The sequence below is a fragment of the Lissotriton vulgaris genome, chromosome 5, assembly GCF_964263255.1.
Source record: "Lissotriton vulgaris chromosome 5, aLisVul1.2, whole genome shotgun sequence".
Lineage (NCBI taxonomy): Eukaryota > Metazoa > Chordata > Amphibia > Caudata > Salamandridae > Lissotriton > Lissotriton vulgaris.
This window is the reverse complement of record NC_141693.1, coordinates 346,541,741-346,559,858: the sequence shown is the minus strand read 5'-3', so window position 1 is coordinate 346,559,858 and position 18,118 is coordinate 346,541,741. Positions and strand designations below refer to the sequence as shown.

The 18,118-nt window shown below is 45.7% G+C and overlaps 1 protein-coding gene across 2 annotated transcripts in view; it reads right to left on the bottom strand.

Moving 5' to 3' along the window:
• Positions 1–18,118, bottom strand: part of USP48 (ubiquitin specific peptidase 48) — a 776,411-nt gene that overhangs the window by 392,125 nt on the left and 366,168 nt on the right. For both annotated transcript variants that reach the window (XM_086921588.1, XM_086921587.1), the window contains exon 15: positions 5,191–5,256. In XM_086921588.1, coding sequence (XP_086777714.1) covers positions 5,191–5,256 — 66 coding nt within the window. The remainder of the gene's footprint in view (positions 1–5,190; positions 5,257–18,118) is intronic.

Genomic DNA, 18,118 nt, shown 5'->3' with positions numbered 1-18,118 from the left:
TTTAAGCATGCAAAGTGTTTGTGATGACCTGTGTGTGGATGCTAGAGTTTCAAACAAAACAATCTTCCTCTAGTGATTCTTTGTGCCATGCCACCCCATAATATTGTGCAGCCCTGGCAAAAAGTTATTGATGGGATGCACTGTTGTCTGGAGGAGATGGTTTGGCTGGGTAAAGGTCTGGATCATTACTACCTGGGGGATCAATTGTATACTCTATCCATGGATCTATTGGGAGATGTATCCCACCATCATCAGCATCGCCATCATCATGGTGAGATTGCGGGGGATCCCGAGGTGTAAAATTTGCAAGGGACTTGTAGCCACAGATTTTTTTCTTTAAAGGATCTTGTAAGAAATGTCATCATCATGAAGTTTGCGTTTTTGAGGTAGCTTTGTGTGAATATGGCCAGTTTCAGATTAATATATAGCTTATTTTGCTTTGGATCTGGTGTTAATGGAATAATGTCCACATTCGGGCCCGAAGGGGTCTCTTTCTGTTTTGGCCATAAAGGTTTTGGTGCCTGAGTCTTCGCGCCAGCATAAGCTGGGTTTTCGGTGTGTAAGGTTTCGGCTCTGAAGGCTGCTTGGTTTTTAGCACAGAGGATTTCGGCTTTGAGCCAGACTTGTGTTTGGAACTAAGAAGGTTTCGGTTCCGAGGAGGACTTTTGACGACTCGGTACCGAGTCAGAAGGCTTGACTGGCTGTTTCGGATCCGGACCCGGAGCCAGGGCGTCCGAAACGTCGTCTCGGTGCTGACCTTGGCCAGGAGGCAGAGGTAGTGCCAAAGCCTTGTGGTGCGGCGTCTATCTCGACCTCCGAGTCGGAGTCTTGTTCGGGGAAGGCTTCCTCCACCTCCGCCGCTGACTCGGGGCGGTTAGGACCGAAGGCCGTCCACAAAGCTTTCCAATCTAAACTTTGATTCAGTTGTTGAAACAATATGTGAAGAAGTGGGAAACGCGTACAAAACCAACACCGTTGAGGGTAGAGAGGATTGCGCGTCGAGGGAACCCGAGAACGGTTTTGAACCGGAGCGCAGTAATTCACGTCCGAACCCGATGGCAGAAAAAACTATCTAACAATGGAGTCGATGACCATGCGCACTATTACCGGAAGTAGGAGTCACCTTACCTGGTGACTAGGAAAGACTTCTTTAAAGAAAACAACTTGCAAACATCCGGATCCAACACTAGATGTCAGGAGTACGCAAAACATGTGTATCTACAGCACACATGCCTCGAACACCTAGTTTCCTACAGGTGTGAAAGGTTAGGAAGACCAGATCCCTTGATGCAGGTCTATAACAGTGAGCAATACGCCTATTAACCGTTGGGAACTAAGATGGTTTTGCTCCGTGCTACTTCAAGGTATCCCTTAGAGCTACGTTGAATGGAAGCAATGGTTTATAAGTGGACAGCACCACCCCTAAGAAATCTGTGAAGATATGAGCTCTTTGCACCACTGCAGGTAGTGGTAGGTGAAGGACCTAGGTTGCTTTTCTGATGGTGGAGTGAAAAGTCGACATCTCTGGGGAGGGGTGGAGGTGGGTGTTCCGGACCTGGAGTGCTCTCACTGTTAAAGTCTGGAGAAATATCAAGCCCACTGGACATTTGGACGGCAAGCCCATCTGAATGTGAACCAGAATCATTGTCATTATTAATGACGATCTACAATTCGAGATTTCAAACACCATAGCATGAATGACAGCCATGTGGTTGATCCTTCAGTACCTATAATTCTAGTGGGTTACCGTCTTCTTTGGAACCCCACCACTCACGTGCACTCTCACCTCACTCTAGGTCCAGAAGAAATGCCACTGATCCAGCAGTGGACATACAAGGAATGAAACAGGTCGACCTTTTAGGAGTTACTTGGGCACATCAAGCCCCATAGTAACCCACCAACCTGTGTGGTTTTTTATCTTACCAAGGGTACCATACTATTAAAGTCTCCCAGTGGACACCCTTAGGTATTTTAATATTTTTACAGCACATACTTCACTCCCTCTACCCCAGGTCTTAGCCAGCATTTACCTGTCGGCTTTTCTCTTAAAAGATCTCAGTGAAAGTGAACCTTTCAATAGGTGTCCCGTCGGGCATTGCAGCGCCGGCCTAACAAGGAGCATAAGCCCAGTGATGAAACTTGACTCCCTTCGGGAAGTGTGAGGCCTAACAAAAGAGGTAAGACCTTACCCTCCCCTTCGGGACTAGTTTCTTAGAGACTAGGGATGCATATCTGCCTCTTTTTTTTCTTCTTTTCTCTACAACCCTCCTTCTCACTCCTACTCTCCCCTTTTGATGAGTGGGTGATAATTTACACCCTACTCTTGGAACAGTGTCTCCCCCTTGTTATACAGTCTATTTTTGGAGCACGGACACTGGAAATTGACAGGCTCCTGGTCCCCCCTTCTTTTTTTAACCTACCAGAATCATTGTCACCACCCTGAGAATAAAGATCCGAATAAGCATCCTAGTGTAATATGGGGTGCATTGTTCTTCCTCCAGAAGACTGAGTGCCTCTCTACTGGATTGATGGAATTAGACTGGCAACAAGTGAGGGTTGTGGCACCCCCATCGATGCCAATGGCAGCACTGTCACAAATGCTGAGGGTGTTGTGTAAGCAGAGTCAGGCCAAGGTGTGGCTCAGAGTTGGACACCGGTGCTAGATGGAGTAGTCGCATGGCCGACCAGAGCCACTGTTTCCACTGATGCCAGTCTCGAAAATGGCGGGTGTGGTAGAGCCCCAAAAGCTGAGGGCGGTGCTGGATAAAATCCATATGGAACAAATGAATAAACCATATGAACATCTAACTGGTCCTAATTGTGATTAAGAGTACTCCAGGGGCATGTCCACCCTCCAAAAGACATACATCATGGACTGCATGAAGGCAGACGGACCCGTCCTCGACATGGCATACTACGGGAAATCGGACAGGAAGGCCATTTGAGGAGTGGGAGCAGGTGGGGATGAGATGGTTATGTCAGCTTGAGGGTCTCACTGTTGAGGAAACCTCCACTAACTGCGGAGGGAACCTGGAATTACCTGGTGATTTTCACCTCTGAGAAAAGAGGAGTGCGTTATCTTATTTTTTGCCTCCTCTAATCCAGTGAAGATCTGGTGATTCGACCCTTGACCATGACCTGCGCCACCCCCTGAAGACCCTCTTCAAAGTGAGCTTTAAAAACTTGGCCCTAAGCTCCTTGATGGCTTTTGGGTGCATTTGGTGGCAGAGGTCAAACGACAAGGTGTTATGCCACAACCTGAGGCAACAGAGACAGTCATATGGATATGTGATGGATATTTGGCTGTCGCACAGACTACAACGCTTGAACCCAGACTTCTTCGTAGGAGGCATGAGTTTGTCTTGGATCATCCGGAAAAGCTGTGCGAGAAAACTTTTCTCAAGCGAGTGAGAGAATGAAGCTCTGAACGAGTCAAAAGGCGTGGAAAAAAAACCGAACTGATGCCAAGGCAGTGGTCCTGTGTGGATCTAACTGGCATCGGGACCCTCTGCCAGATGTCATTCTGGAGACTGTGCCCTCTACCTGTCACATCCCACGCTGTACCTACATTGAACGCTGCCATGAATACTCATTCCATGCATGAACAGATGAATAGGATTAGGTAGAAATATGGGAGGATTTCAAAAATGTTTGAGGAATAGTGGTTTGCTAAAGCAAAGGCCTCGAGTTGTCAGAATCACACGTTTCTGATTTAGGGACTACATTTCCCAAGAAACCCGTTGAGTATTTCCTGCTTATTTCTAACGTTTTGTCATGTAAACGGCATGGGCAGGGCTATAACACAGGCTTCCAACAACCAGCAGATGCAGATTATTCTCATTCCAGCAGATGTGGTGGGAAGACTGTCTTGCTGCCAAACGTTTTTTTGTAAGGGTGCTATGACTCTGTTTGGATTCTATAATTTATGGACATTATTCGTTTACAGATAAGATACAAAGATCGGCTAATCTTGTAACTGTTTTTCCTGTTTGTTTTACGGCAGCAGACGGCTGTGTGACTGGTGCGGCTTCTCAACGGAGATGTGAAGTGTTTTTCTCAAATGGTTGCTTGTGGTGAATGTTTAAAAGGATTTGTAAAGTTTGTTTAGGGTGTTTTCAGAGTAAAGATTCCAATACTGACTTTACATGGTATGGGAACAAAACGGACTCAGCACAATTACTGCCAGGCTTGAGTTAACACCGAGTGTGAGAAACTCTGGTAATAAAGTGGTTACTTCTTTTGGATGAATTGGTATGAAGTCAACTTGGTAAAGACTTCCAGGAAATAACTCTAAACAATTCTTATACTTCGATTTTGCATACATTTGTAACGAAATTAATATGCAAAAGCCAAGCGGATGCAATGGAACCTTTACTGCATTAAGTAATCCTTTGTTATTTTCTGTTGCCGTTAACAGAGGGTGCATCAAAGAAAGGGGTTATTCTCTTCCCCTGTGAAGTTGGGCAAATACTATTGCAAGGTGGTTTTTCCTTTAAGAACTAGAAATATTAATGTAAAAACAGTAAAGGAGGGCTTAAAACAATGTAACTCGAACTTTGGCTGACCATACTGTTCTTATCCCTTTATTTGTCTTACAGTGCACATTTATCTGTCATGGTTGGGACAGCTGTCTATGTTCCACTACATTTAAAGAATCCTTGGAGGACAGTTATTTCTTTTTGTTACAGGTATTTGCTTAGGATGGTCACATTCTGTTTATAGTGGCTCTAAAGTATGCTTATTTTCTTTGTTTAGATCTCCTTCCCTGCTGTTTCCTCCCTTTCCTTCCCTCGCTTGATCATATCAAAATTCTGTGATTTTTTTAGCAAGCAGAATTGAGACGATCAAGAGGTGGACCAAATTGTTCATCAAATCAATCCTGCGGTATTCAAAGGCTGACACTACCGGCACTAGAAAGCTATTGCAGAACTTTCTGGTCCAGTCTGGCACTTGGAAAATTGTTAAAGGTGAAGAACCTGCAGGTAGAAGTACCCATCAGTATGGAATATTTCTAATTTTATAGATTTTGTTTTTACTCATTTTTACAAAAATACAACATATTTGAAAAATATTCAACACACTTTGAAGAAGTTCTGATTTGAGCATAGGAGTTTTGCCTGCATATTTGCCAAGTGCCATCTGCATTACATTCATATGAGTGAAACAATTTGTATCAGTAGTTAAACATACCATGCTGACAAAGAATATCTTCATTGAAATTCATCTCTTCCTCCCTCTTTTCTTCATGGTTTTCCTCTAAGTGAGAATGTAGAGATAAGAGGTAAGAAATATACATAATGTACATAAAACAAAGGAATCATACAGCATTTGAACATTTTCCATGAGGCACATAATACATCACACCCCATACAGGCCTGTAAGACAGATCAGTGGGTTAGATACTTGCCGCAGAGATCTATGCGAGTTCACCCAGCATAATATTGAGACACATCAGCAGGTAAGAGGAGCTCTTTGAATCCATTTAATTCGGCCTTAACATAGGTATAACATTGCAAAATATACCATAGTGTAACAGGTAATACTTTTTGCATTTCTAGTACCATTCACTAGTCCATTTAAGCTTTGCCCTCGTTAGTTCTGCACTCTCTTGGTCGGCAAAGAAAACTAATTTGGTTTGTTGATATATCAAATCTCGGACCCACTTTTGCACTGTTGGGGTAGTTTTGGCGCCCCCGCATTTTGCCACTGCCCGCTTGGCAAACAGGATCGAGAAATTGACAATTCACCAATTGCATGGCTTAAGCTTCTTTACCCATCCCAGTAGACAAGCCTCAGGCGTGCACACCACGTTTTCTAACACAACCTCAGTAAGCACTCTCGTTACTTGAGTCCAGAAGGTGAATATTTTGTCGCAGCTCCATACAAGATGCATAAAGTCTGCATCGTCCTACCCACATCTCACACAGCATGCATTCTCCCGCAGACCAAACTTCCGCAATTGACTTGGTGTATAATATAACTGGTGAAGATATTTGAAATGAATGGTGCAGAGGTTGCAGTTTGCTGTCAGTCGGCCAGTCAGTTCGCAGCAGAACTTCCAATGTACCAGCGACAGTGAGGACCCAAGCACTGCATTCCATTTATTGTATGAAGGGTTTTGAGTGAGTTCACTCTCGCTCAGTGGCACATTGCACAATTTAGTTATCAGACCCCCTACATTCTTCCCCCGCCAGCACCGCCTGCAGCGCCATCAGTGTTCTTGGCTCTGCTGGATAATCAGGGAAAATAGAGTGACTGCCTGCTGCACCCTGACATACTTGAAACCCAGCATTATACCATGATCCTGCCCACCTTGCAAATCCAGGAGTGACCGGACCGGCCACTCTTATACAGGTCTCCCAGCTGGCTGATTCCGGAGGCCCTCGTGCCCGCAAGGCTGCCTACTCCTTAGTTGCCGAAATATACAGGTGCGCAGCAAGCAGTAGCGCCAGGGCATATAAATAATCCAGCTGTGTCCGCTTAGCCAGAGTCTTCCATGCCCACGTAGTGCATTGAACAGAGTTGATTTCAGTTCCCGGACAGCCCCCCCTCCCGACAGCGCCACCGCCACCAGAGGAACTGGATTCACAGTGTCTGCTGCCTCAATTGCAGTATGTGAACAAAAGGGGTTAGGTCCTTTATGTGGTGAGGGCTAGACCTAATATCAATAGTGAACAACACAAAGTACCCAAACCACAGTGACTCAATACGTTTTTTTGATACAGGGTAAGAAACCAATTTATTGTCGCTTCCCTAGACACCATTATTTTGTGTCAATCATTTTGTATTTTTTATATTTTCAAAGAATTGCTGACAGAAAAAGACATTGATTGCAAATATTTACAAGGCTAAACAAACTTTAACAAACATTAAAGGCAAAGACTATTTACACATTTAGAAACAATTATGTCACACATTAGAAAGTATTCTCACATCAGACTTTAAATAAAACAATTATTGAAAAAATAATACAATTTTTTTTATCACAAACAACAAAAAATTGCAAACACTGAATGAGAGAAACTAGGGGTTGGGAGGATAGAATATAAGTAATTAAATGACATATATATTTTAATGCTGGACCAGCCAGTCCTAGCTTTTGTACAACAATGATACTTTGTATCTCCCAAACACTGCCGACGCATTTCTAGACCAGACTGGAGTCACTGATCTGTCATTAGGGCTGTATGTGTCTTGTATCTGTAGGATAGAAAAGCAATGTTATGCTTAGTCTAGTGTGTGGGCTCCTTATTACCATGAAGAAGCTATAATGACGGTGTGCGCTACATACCAAGGCTGCTCAATGTAAAATTTCAGAGGAGGTCTTTTGGAGGTCCGTTTAAATGAATAGCGTGGCCGAACAAAGAAGCCTAGAAAGATTTTAAGGATGTTTTTTAATTACATGATTGATTGATTCATTCATTATTCTAGTGGCTGAGTCAGTTTGGGGAAGTGAAAGCGTACCTTTTACTTTGGGTAGTGCCGAGTGCTGGCAGGATCCATTAGGAGCGGCGTAACCATCAATTTGGATTCTGAGATATGGGAGAGATTGACATTCAGAGGCTTAGCGGCGTGCAAATGATGTTTCACACTCGCTTGGAGAATTCGAAGAAAGGTTGCCTACCTTGATTCGATCTCTCGTTTGCGCATGAAAGGGGTTGTTAATTTAAGCGTTCTAAAGGGAAAAACAAAGCGCAACCTTAGTGGGATGTTTCTGCTAGTTCAGCGCTAGGCGAGCGCGTGTTAGTGCAGATGGGGCAAATACCTGTAGCTGGAGCCGCTGTTCTGTGCTGCTGGATTCGAATTTCTCTCAATAAGGATGGCCGCCGCTGTTTCCTGTTTGCTATATATGCAGAAACTGTGCTGATGCATTATGGGGCATGTAGTCCCATAAATCGCAATTACTTAAAAACATTTTTTGCTATTGTCAGAAAAATCATGAGTGGGTGCTGGGCATATTATCGTCAACACCTTATCGTAGTTTGGAAGTAATGGATACATCACTCCCAAATATTTGATGTATTGTTTGTTTTAAGGAAAAGAATGACTCTGCTAGTATGTGCTAGCGTTTTGGGTGGCTTCTCGGGGCCAGGGACCTATTCTCATGAGATAGAGGACCAAGACCAGCAGGCAAACCAGGGATGTCTAACCGGTGCAAATCAGGACAGATGTAATTAGATATGCGCTATCTCAGAAAGGTTAATTAAACCAGTCTGTGCACTGTTAAATTTTAAAATCAGATACGCTTCTTTTTGTAACAGAACGCGCTCGACGTCGTGGCATTTTGACCTGGAATTCATAGTGTACAGAACAGACCATTTAAATTCTTGTTCATTGTGGGACTTCTCACAGAAATGCTCCACCATTGGAGCAGACATCACCTTTTTCTTAATTCGCGATCGGTGCTGGCTTATTCTTTGGTTGACTTGCTGACTGGTTTTTCCAATGTAAATTAATTGGCACGGACATAGAATCATGTACACAACGTTCTTTGTTCTGCAATTAGAAAATTCTTTGTGCTTCCACTTGATCGCATGATGTACAAACTCGTCGCCTTCTATTGTGCTGGAGCAGGTGACGCAGTTACCACACTTGTGGTGGCCCTCGATAGGGTTGAGATTCCATTGCGCCAATAAGTCGCTCTTGGGCTTAGGAATAACCACATCAGCTTGGATGAGTTCCTGGCCAATGCTGGGGTTTTTTCTGTAGGCAAAAATGGGTTTGGGGAACGGGCAGCTCAACCCCTCCAACAAATGCCAATTCCTTAATACAGCCTGTCTTAGTTTGTGTGTGTCCGGGCAGAAGGTGGTGACGCACACGAGTTTCTCCAAAGGTGCGCGCTGTTTGGTTTGTAATAAACCTTCTCTAGGCGTATATTTGGCACGCTTAAGAGAATGTTTGAGGAGCTTCCGTGGATACCCACGCTCTTGCATATCACAGCAAAATGCTTTGGCATGCAGCTCATAGTCTTGTATTTCTGAGCAATTCCGTCTTATTCTTAATAATTGCCCATAGGGTAAGTTAGCTTTTAGACTGCGGGGATGTGCACTCCTGTGGTGTAAAATCGTGTTTCTGTCGGTGTCTTTCCTGAACAATGATGAAACCAACCGACCGTCTACACACCTCATTTCAATATCCAAAAAGTCATCCGGCTAGGGCTATTTTCTATCGAGAATTTTATATCTCTGTGCCTAGTGTTAAGCCATCTGTGAAAGGCCATTAAATCGGTCTGGCTCCCCTGCCACAGGAGCCAGACGTCGTCTATGTACCTGTACCACTGTAGTATTTGGTGTTTAAAGGGATTATTCATGTCCACAAACCTTTCTTCATACTGCACCATGAAGAGCACCGCCATTTCTGGGGCATAAGGACATCCCATGGCGGTGCCCTTCACTTGCATGTAGAACTGACCGTTAAAGGTGAAGTAATTTCTCTTCAGTGCTATTGCTGCCAATTCTAAAATGAAGGCAGTCGGAACCTGATGTGGTCTTTCTCTCATGTCCAGATATAACTGCATAACTTCTAGGGCTTCTTCCTGGGGGATTTGGGTATACAAGGACGTAACGTCCATTGTAACCATGATTTGCGATTGCGGATCAAAGATGGTACCTTCGACTTTGTTCAAAAAGTCGGTTGTGTCACGCAAATAAGATTTAACCTGGCACACAAATGGCTTTAGAAAGAAATCCACATATTGCGCTATTGGCTCTAAACAGGAGTCACAGCCCGACACGATGGGACGTTCGGGGGGCTCTGTCAAGCTCTTATGTATCTTCGGAAGAAGATAGAGCACAGGGGTCCTAGGGCACTTCTTTAAGAGGTAATCATACTCCTTATTGCCCAGGAAACCACTTTCTTTGCCGGAGTCCAAGACTCTCGCAATTTGTCCCTGGATGTCCTTTGTGGGGTCCTCTGTTAGTGCGCGGTACCAGATAGTATTGTTGACTTGCTTCCCACCCTCTGACAGGTACATAGGACGGGGCCAGATGACTATCGTCCCGCCCTTGTCCGCCGGTTTAATCACTATGGAAGGGTCATTTTTGAGCGAACCTATTATGTCTCTCTGTTTTTTACTCATATTTTGTTTGGTAAAGGTCTTGGCTTTCTCCATCTTGGTGATGGAAGACAGTAATGTCTGTTCGAAGGCTTGAACCTGTTTTGGGATATTAGTGTAAGGAACAAAAGTAGATTTGGTTTCTTAACCTGTATCAAAAAAACGTATTGAGTCACATTGGTTTGGGTACTTTGTGTTGTTCACTATCAATTGCAGTATGTGGCAGGTACCGCTGTGGGAAGTACCAATAGTGCGCAAACTGTGCCTGGGCACACAAATAGTACAGCCGCATGTCAGATGCTTCAAAACCTCCCCGTTCAAATGGTTGTGCGAGCATGCCCCAAATGCATCTGGGTTTCTTGCCTCCCTATACATGGAAAACTGAACAACTGAAGTATATTAAATAATGCGATATTGAGCCGAATGGGGATATTGACAAACAAATAGAGGAGTTTGGGCAAAATTGACGTCATTTTTGTTACCGCGATTCTGTCAGCTAGCGAGAGGCAATTTAGCCCACCACGCTGCATGGTCAGTGATCAGTGTAATGACTCAGCCATAGTTCATGGAGAGTACCCTGTCAGGATCCCTATGCAGTTAATCACACGCATGACTGGCGCTTTACCAGTTATTTGAATATCGCCGAAACAACCTATGAGGCAACTGCTAATCACTTTATACGCTCGATTCCTCGTAGATTGTGTTCACGGGCATTTCCTCCTGACGGGCACCAGTTCAAGTTTATGTAGTTCATAACTCGGTAAGTCCAATTTGATTGTATATTACTAGCCTCATTTTCGATGTTTTTATATCACGTGCCTACTAGACAATAAGCGTGGCTTTTGGGTGGAGTGTGTGTGGGCTCATTGGGGTCCCGGGCTCGGCTTGGGGCAGATGAGTGTATCGCTAACAGCAGAGTACAAAGTTCCCCAGGGAGCGTGTAACAGTGTGGAGCAAGAAGTAGGTATTGACAATACCGTGGATATCACTAAAGGGTTCCCTTGTCGGAACTTAGAGAGCCTCACACACCCAAAGTAATAGGCGTGAAACACACCCTTACTAGAGGGTGTCCGGTGTCATCATCGACTCACTGCCCCTCGTCAGACCGGCGCTGCAATGTCTGACGGAGTCCCCGAAGGTACTCTTTTGGCGGGGTTCTTTTGTTCCTTGCCGATGGTTGGTGTAGGTGAGGATGAAGAAGGGTGTAGTCAGTGTAATAGTGAGTGAAAGTAATAAAAAAGGTAAGCAGTCCACTTTCAACTTTAATAACGTGGCTGATTCCTTAGTTAAAAGGGGTGGGAGGGGAGTTTAGAGACCGTAAAGGTATACAGAACAATAACTCAACCCCCTAGTATGGTCAACATGTTTCTCGCCAAGAGGCGATTCGTCAGGACCTCAAAGGAAGTACTACACAAGAACAAAAACAAAAACAAAATGTGAACTCAATACTCAATCTCTATGAAGAAAGAGAATACAACCTCACTGGGTCGGAGGAGAAGAGGGCCAAGGGGTCCTGCTCTATTTAGGCGACCTAGAGGTAGGAGGAAAAAATTAATAAAACAGAAAGAACAGTTCAAGTCAGTTACAACATAGTGACTTAATGGTCAATTCGTGCAGCGTGACTCTGGTGACACAAACTCCACACTGTAAGGAGTGCAGGGGGTAGTGTGGAAGGGAAAAACCATTGACCCAGAAATGTGGATGCAACGTCCCTTCTATGACACACACCACCCGAATATCACACTTGGAGGGTTGCCATTGTGTGTCTAGGACAAAACTGTGGTATTGCGCCGAAGCTTAAAAAGGTCACACCCAATACCTAGGGAACAGAAGCAACACGCAACAATAGTCATGTTCTTACCCTAAATGGATTAAAATAGGGCCTCGCAGCATGCTCCCGTGAGGCCAGCGTTATAAGGTAAAGTTCACCTATAGGATGTAAGGAATTGATGACTGATTACCCAAACATGTCCAGTACACGCCAATAATGGTGCCCTAAGCGGCTGCAATATAGGCCCCAAGTGGAGCGTCAAGTGTTGTATTGTCACGGCAGCAATTCACAATCAATGCAGGCAAGGAGAGACTGTGGGCGGGGTGCTCCCCACTAGATATGGCCTTGTGTGGTATAAATCCAGTGATAGGCCTAATCATCGTCCAATCTCATATCATAGGGGGCGCACGGAAAGGCGGAGTGCTGCCCTGGTTACCTTCAGAGAAAGGTCGGGCGGGATGTAAGCCAGATGAGTACATGGCCCGGTGGGTCATAAATTCATATATCTCGTATGAAAGATACGAGTAGCGGGGCCCCAGGCAGGCTAAGGGTCTATCAAGGAGCTGCCCAGTCTACATGCAGTGAAAGACCAGGCGTGCAGAGGACAGGGCGAGTGAGTAGCCAAGTAGGGTAAAATATCGTGTGTGTATTATGACAAGCGGAACCTCATGGAAGGCTACCGTGCAAAAAGGTAATCAACAAACAGGAAACTTTCGCCCGATAATGTGAGCGACAGCTACGCTCCTAACAACTAAAACCCGAAGACATGATGGTCATGTTCGGGGCTTACCTTGAAGGGAACACTGGCACGGCGGAACACCTACCCCTCACGCTCGCGGCACCTGGTCAGGGTGCGGAGCAGCTGGTGGAGGTATTCTGCTGGAGTCCGCCGTCTTGTAAGGAGTTGGCCGCTGACGTCAGTGCTGGTCTGGCGGTGGCGCGACTGCTGTACGTCACGCGCATGCGCAGCACCCTATCTAGACAAGTGGGAAGGATTGTAGAACAGAGCGGCGCTGAATTGTGGCCATGTTGGGAGTGGCACTAAAAATCGGCAGTCGGGGGGTTCTTGCATACACCGAGAGTCATGGCATAGACAGTCAGGCAGGTGTCAAACAAAACCGAGCCGACGGCTTAGAAAGGAGTGCATCTATACAGCACTCAATTGGCCCCAAGGTATGAGAAGGTGCGGTTATTTACGTAAATTGCGTGATGGTAGAAGGAGGGTGTCAATCCGTGCCTGCATCGACTGTGGACCACCGGGGCAATGTAGCAGAATCCCCGTGGGTCCGCTGTGTAACAAAGGTTGTTGGGGGAGGGATATCTCTGACATGTGGGTGTAATGTGCCCCGGGACGGCAACACGGGAAAGAGTGTGTGGATTAATGGACATAATGTAACCAAGATTAACTAAAGGTGCGGGTATTAGTGCATCTTGTGTATTAATATACACATCGTGTCAGTCTGTGCCTCTATTGACTGTGAGCCGCCAGGACAACGCGGCTAACCCCTGTGGGACCATGGGGTGTTAAACTGAAGGTCCTCTATAAAGAGGGTCCAGGGTGCTTTAAGATGAAAGTGACAGTACAAAGCTGGTTTACTAGTTGTACTACACTACTGGTCAGGGGTGTATGACATGACTGAAGTACCTTGAGTGTGTTACTAGGGCAGGTGGGGTAAAGGGGTAGTAGAGTGGTCTTTATCTAGAGACACTCGCCCAGGGAATAGCGTCATTTAGCCCTATTGTGTCTAACTGGAGACGGTGAACCCATCTTTGTTCAAGCCTGAACAAAGCTTGTCTGGACATGGCTGGTTGGGACTCAAGCACTAACCATTGGATGCTGTCAGCAGGGTGATTATATTGTTGGTAGTGTTCATAGAGTCTCGTGTGAGTTTTGGAGCACCGTATGTTACTTTTATGCTCCGTTATTCTCAATTTAACCTGTCTCATAGTCATACCTGCATAGAATTTTCCACAAGGGCAGATAAGGAGATAGACACACTTGGAGCTATTACAGTTGGTATGCTTATTCAGTTTCCAAGTGAAAGAGTCTGTTAACGTAATTTCTTTGCACTGTAAAGATTGAGGACAGACAGCACAGCCTCCACAAGGGTAGTGTCCAACAACGGGTGGGAGGTCCCATAGTGTCCGTTGTCCAGTACCAGCTGATTTCTTGGGGCGTGTGTGTATCAGGGAGTCTTTAAGGTTCGTTGTCCGTTTAAATGCAAACCTTGGCTTGGGTAAATCAGTCCCCCCTGAGTTGAGGATGCCCCAGTGTTTATTCACTGTTTTCTTAATGAAATTAGAGTTCCTAGTGAAACTGGTGACGCATGTTATCAGGTTGTCCTGTTCTTTTTGATGTACATCAAGAAGTACCTCCCTATGATTATTGAGGGCTCGCTTATTTGAGTCTCGTATCAATTGGGTGGGGTATCCTCTGTCAAGGAGTTTACCTTGTAGGGTGTTGGCTTCCTGTCTATAGTCATCCCTTGAGGAGCAGTTTCTACGTATCCTCAAGAATTGACCGAAGGGGAGGTTTTCACGTAGTGCTCTAGGGTGGTGGCTATTAAACAGGAGGAGGCTGTTTCTGTCCGTCTCCTTCCGGAACAGAGTAGAGCTCAGACCGGCTGGTCCCAGCCGTATCGTGAGGTCAAGGAAGGGCAAAGCTGTCTCTGATATGGTCCCAGTAAATTTCAAGTAGGGATTCTGTAGGTTAATCCAAGTGCAGAACTGGTTGCAACTTTCTCGGTCACCCCTCCATAATATTAAAATGTCGTCGATGTACCGACGCCATAGTGTGAGATGTTGTCTGAAGGGGTTGGAGTCGGGATAGATGAACTGGTTCTCAAAGGCCGCCATGTAAATGCAAGCTATACTGGGAGCGAAAGTCGAACCCATAGAGGTACCTCTGATCTGGTGGTACAGCTGGGAGCCATATTGGAAGAAGTTTTCCGTCAAAGCTATGCTTGCACAGGCCATGATGAAGGATATGGGGGTAGGCGAGGGCCAATCCTGCCGCATAAGGGCGGATTCCACAGCTTCTAGTGTGGCTGCTTGGGGAATGTTAGTATATAACGCTTCTACATCAAGCGTAAGAAGCAGATCCACCTCTTCTCTCCCTTCAATCGACTCAGATGAGTGTATGCCTTGTTCATGACCATACAAGTTCATAATCTTGATTAAAGACTCAGTAATTTAAACTAGTCTTTTCGAATGTCTAATTAGACAACATAACCTAATGACATACATTCAAGTTTGTGTGAAATGTTATTGAAGCACAGTTCTTTTACTAGGAGAATCATCTGCGTTAGCATTACAGAATTCTCAGGGAGGAATTGAGTAGAACTATGGGGGGAAAGTACATGCACCCTTCTTATTATCCCTTACTCTTTTTCAGTGTATGTTCACCCCGTTACTTTTGGGATATTTTCTCCACTGTATAATTGAAAATACCCGGATGAGTATGGATCTATGAGACCAACTACTTTCGGGAAACCCAGTGACCGAACTACGGTACAGGGTGACGAGTGGATTTGACTGCGACAGTCCTGAGGAAGACCGAAGTGACCCCCTGGGGCACAATGGAAGCTGTCGAAACATGTTGACTCTAGCAGTGGTAGGAGGGTAGTCTTGAGGAACCTCATTTTCTCAGTAAGACATTATCCCATCCTTTCTTTTTACTTTTAATCCTGATAGGGGTATCAAAATTGGGTTTAATAAAGCAATATTTTCTATTGGCACCCCTAATCAGTTTTAATCACATCCTAACTGCACTCTTTTCGTCGCACTTACATCAGATTCACGAGGTGTTCACTTATACGTTTCACCACTCATGTATGTTATTTGTTGTACGTATTAATTGATTGTATCGTACGTCTTGTCACGTGGATTTTATTATTTCCCCCCCCCTAATGCTCCGCCCTGGATGTGGCTACACCAGTGCGTTTGTAGCAGGCCCTATGATGAAGCATGTCACATACTTCGGTATGTGAGTGAGGGCAGTTTTTCTAAACTGGGGAATTTTCCACTATTGTAGTTGTGTACTCTATATACCCCCTGCGTGTGATTAACTGGTAGTCTTAGGGGGCCTGGGGTATTGGAGTTTAAACTTTTGGGGCCCTCTCCCCTCTTGTGTGTAGATCAGGATCCCTATGCAGCCATATCCCTAAATATTTCACCGCGTCAGTTGACTTTGCCCAATTTATTCCCAATCCTGAAAATCTCTTGAATTTCACGTATTCACGCAGGAACTCCGGGAGATGCATAGCAGGCTCGCAAACATAAAGCAGCATGCCATCGGCATATAATGAGACCACGAGAAGTCTTTGCCGAAATCGCAGCGAAGCATGCGCGTACTTTTGACGAAGTTTACAAGCCAAGAGCTCCAGCGCAAGCGAGAAGAGCACCGGCGACAGGGGGTATCCCTGCCTTGTACCTCTCCTTATTGGACATGCATTAGAAACCCAGCCATTTACTCATACGCGAGCTTCTGGCTCATTGTATAATCATTGAATCCATTTAAGGAAAAAACTGTGGCAAGACCATTCTCAGTAGTACAGTAAACATATACTCCCACTGCAAGGAGTCAAAGGCTTTTGCTGCATCAAGCAGCACAGCTACTGCCTGAAAATCCAGCTCAAGTAATGCAGAGTCGAGAAGATAGTGCGCAGGTTGTAAGTCATCGATCTAGTGGGTACAAACCCCGACTGGTCCGGGAGGACCAATTTGGGTACCAGCGACTGTAGCCTATTGGCAATCATCTTCGCGAAGATTTTAGCATCTATGTTGATGAGGGAAAGAGGTCTGTATGAGTCGTACCTGTTTGCTGCCCTGTCTAGTTTCAGTAGTGTGACAATGAGTGTCTCTGAGGGTGGGGGGTAGTTTTCCAGTATCATTATCTCTGCAAAGACATCTAAAAGCCTGGGTGCCAGCTCGACTATGTAGGCCTTGTAGAACTCACTTGGGAGCCCGTCGAGGCCCGCTGCCTTACATGTGGGGATGGACATTATGGCAATTTTGACATCATCCACGTCAAAGAGCTGCATAAGATACTCTCTCTGGCCTGCTGACATCCACCCAAGTGCAATGTCATCTAGGTAGGTGCATATATCATCTGCCGGCGCCTGCGTCCTGTCACCATAAAGTTCAGAGCAAAAGTCCAGCACCACCCTACTGATCTTAGGCGTGTTGTGTGTTGCGCCAACCCTTCCCTCTACAACATTTCCGTGATGCAATCCTGGCGCCTTGGCGCAGCTAACTTCTAGGCCAAGGAACTGCTAGGCCCACCACCCTCCGAAAAGTAGCGAGCTGTGCTCCGTCTAGATCTGTGCACCAGCTCTTGGTCAACTATTTTATTGTGCTCAGTCACAAGATTTCATATTGTGGCAAGCTTTTCTGGGGCCGGGTTCCGCTCATACTCCCATTCTAGAGTGGATAACTCTGCTGCCAGCCCACTGATTCTAAGCCGCAAGCCACAAGTCCTACAAGACTCCAGCCTGTGCGCTGATACACTCTCCCCGGATTGTGCCTTTAAATGCTTCCCACAGCACCCCCGCGCTGTGAACCGTGCCCTCATTTTTCCTAAAGTAAATTTGTATAGCCTCACCGATAGCGAGTGCTCTTTAAAACTGGGTCAATCATGGAAGCCTGCTGCAACCACCACATAAAAGGAGGTCTCTCACACTCAGGGACTCGTAATTCAAGGAGTACTGGGGAGTGATCCGAGAGCGTCCATGGCTAACATGAAACCCCCCACCCCCACCATGTGCATGCCACCTCAGATGTAAGCCAATAGTCCAATCGGAACCACGACCCATGTACCGAGGAAATGAAGGTGTTTTCCCGTGACCCAGGGTGCCGCAGTCGCCAAATGTAATGAATGCCCCTGCCTTCAGCAACCCAATTAGTGTGTCTGTCGCTTGCTTGTGTAGCGCTATCGCACTCCCCGATCTGTCAATGTTCACATCAAGGTAAATATTGAAGTCACCACCCCAGATTATCTCGGCAGGAGGGAACATGGAAATTCGACGCCAAACATCAACAAAAAAGGGAAGGATCATCCACATTCGGGCCATAAACGTGGACCAGCACAACGCTCGCGCCACCCAGCTTGCCCTGGACTAGCACCACCCTGCTCTGCTCATCTGTCTCTGAGCTAATCATAGTAAACGGAACACCCTTCTTGACGAGAATCATCACACTCTTGGAGTAGGGGGCAGCCACCCACACCCCAGCCCAACGTGTACCCATATTTTTCTCTGAGATCTTTGTGAGATGGGTCTCCTGCAAGAATGCGA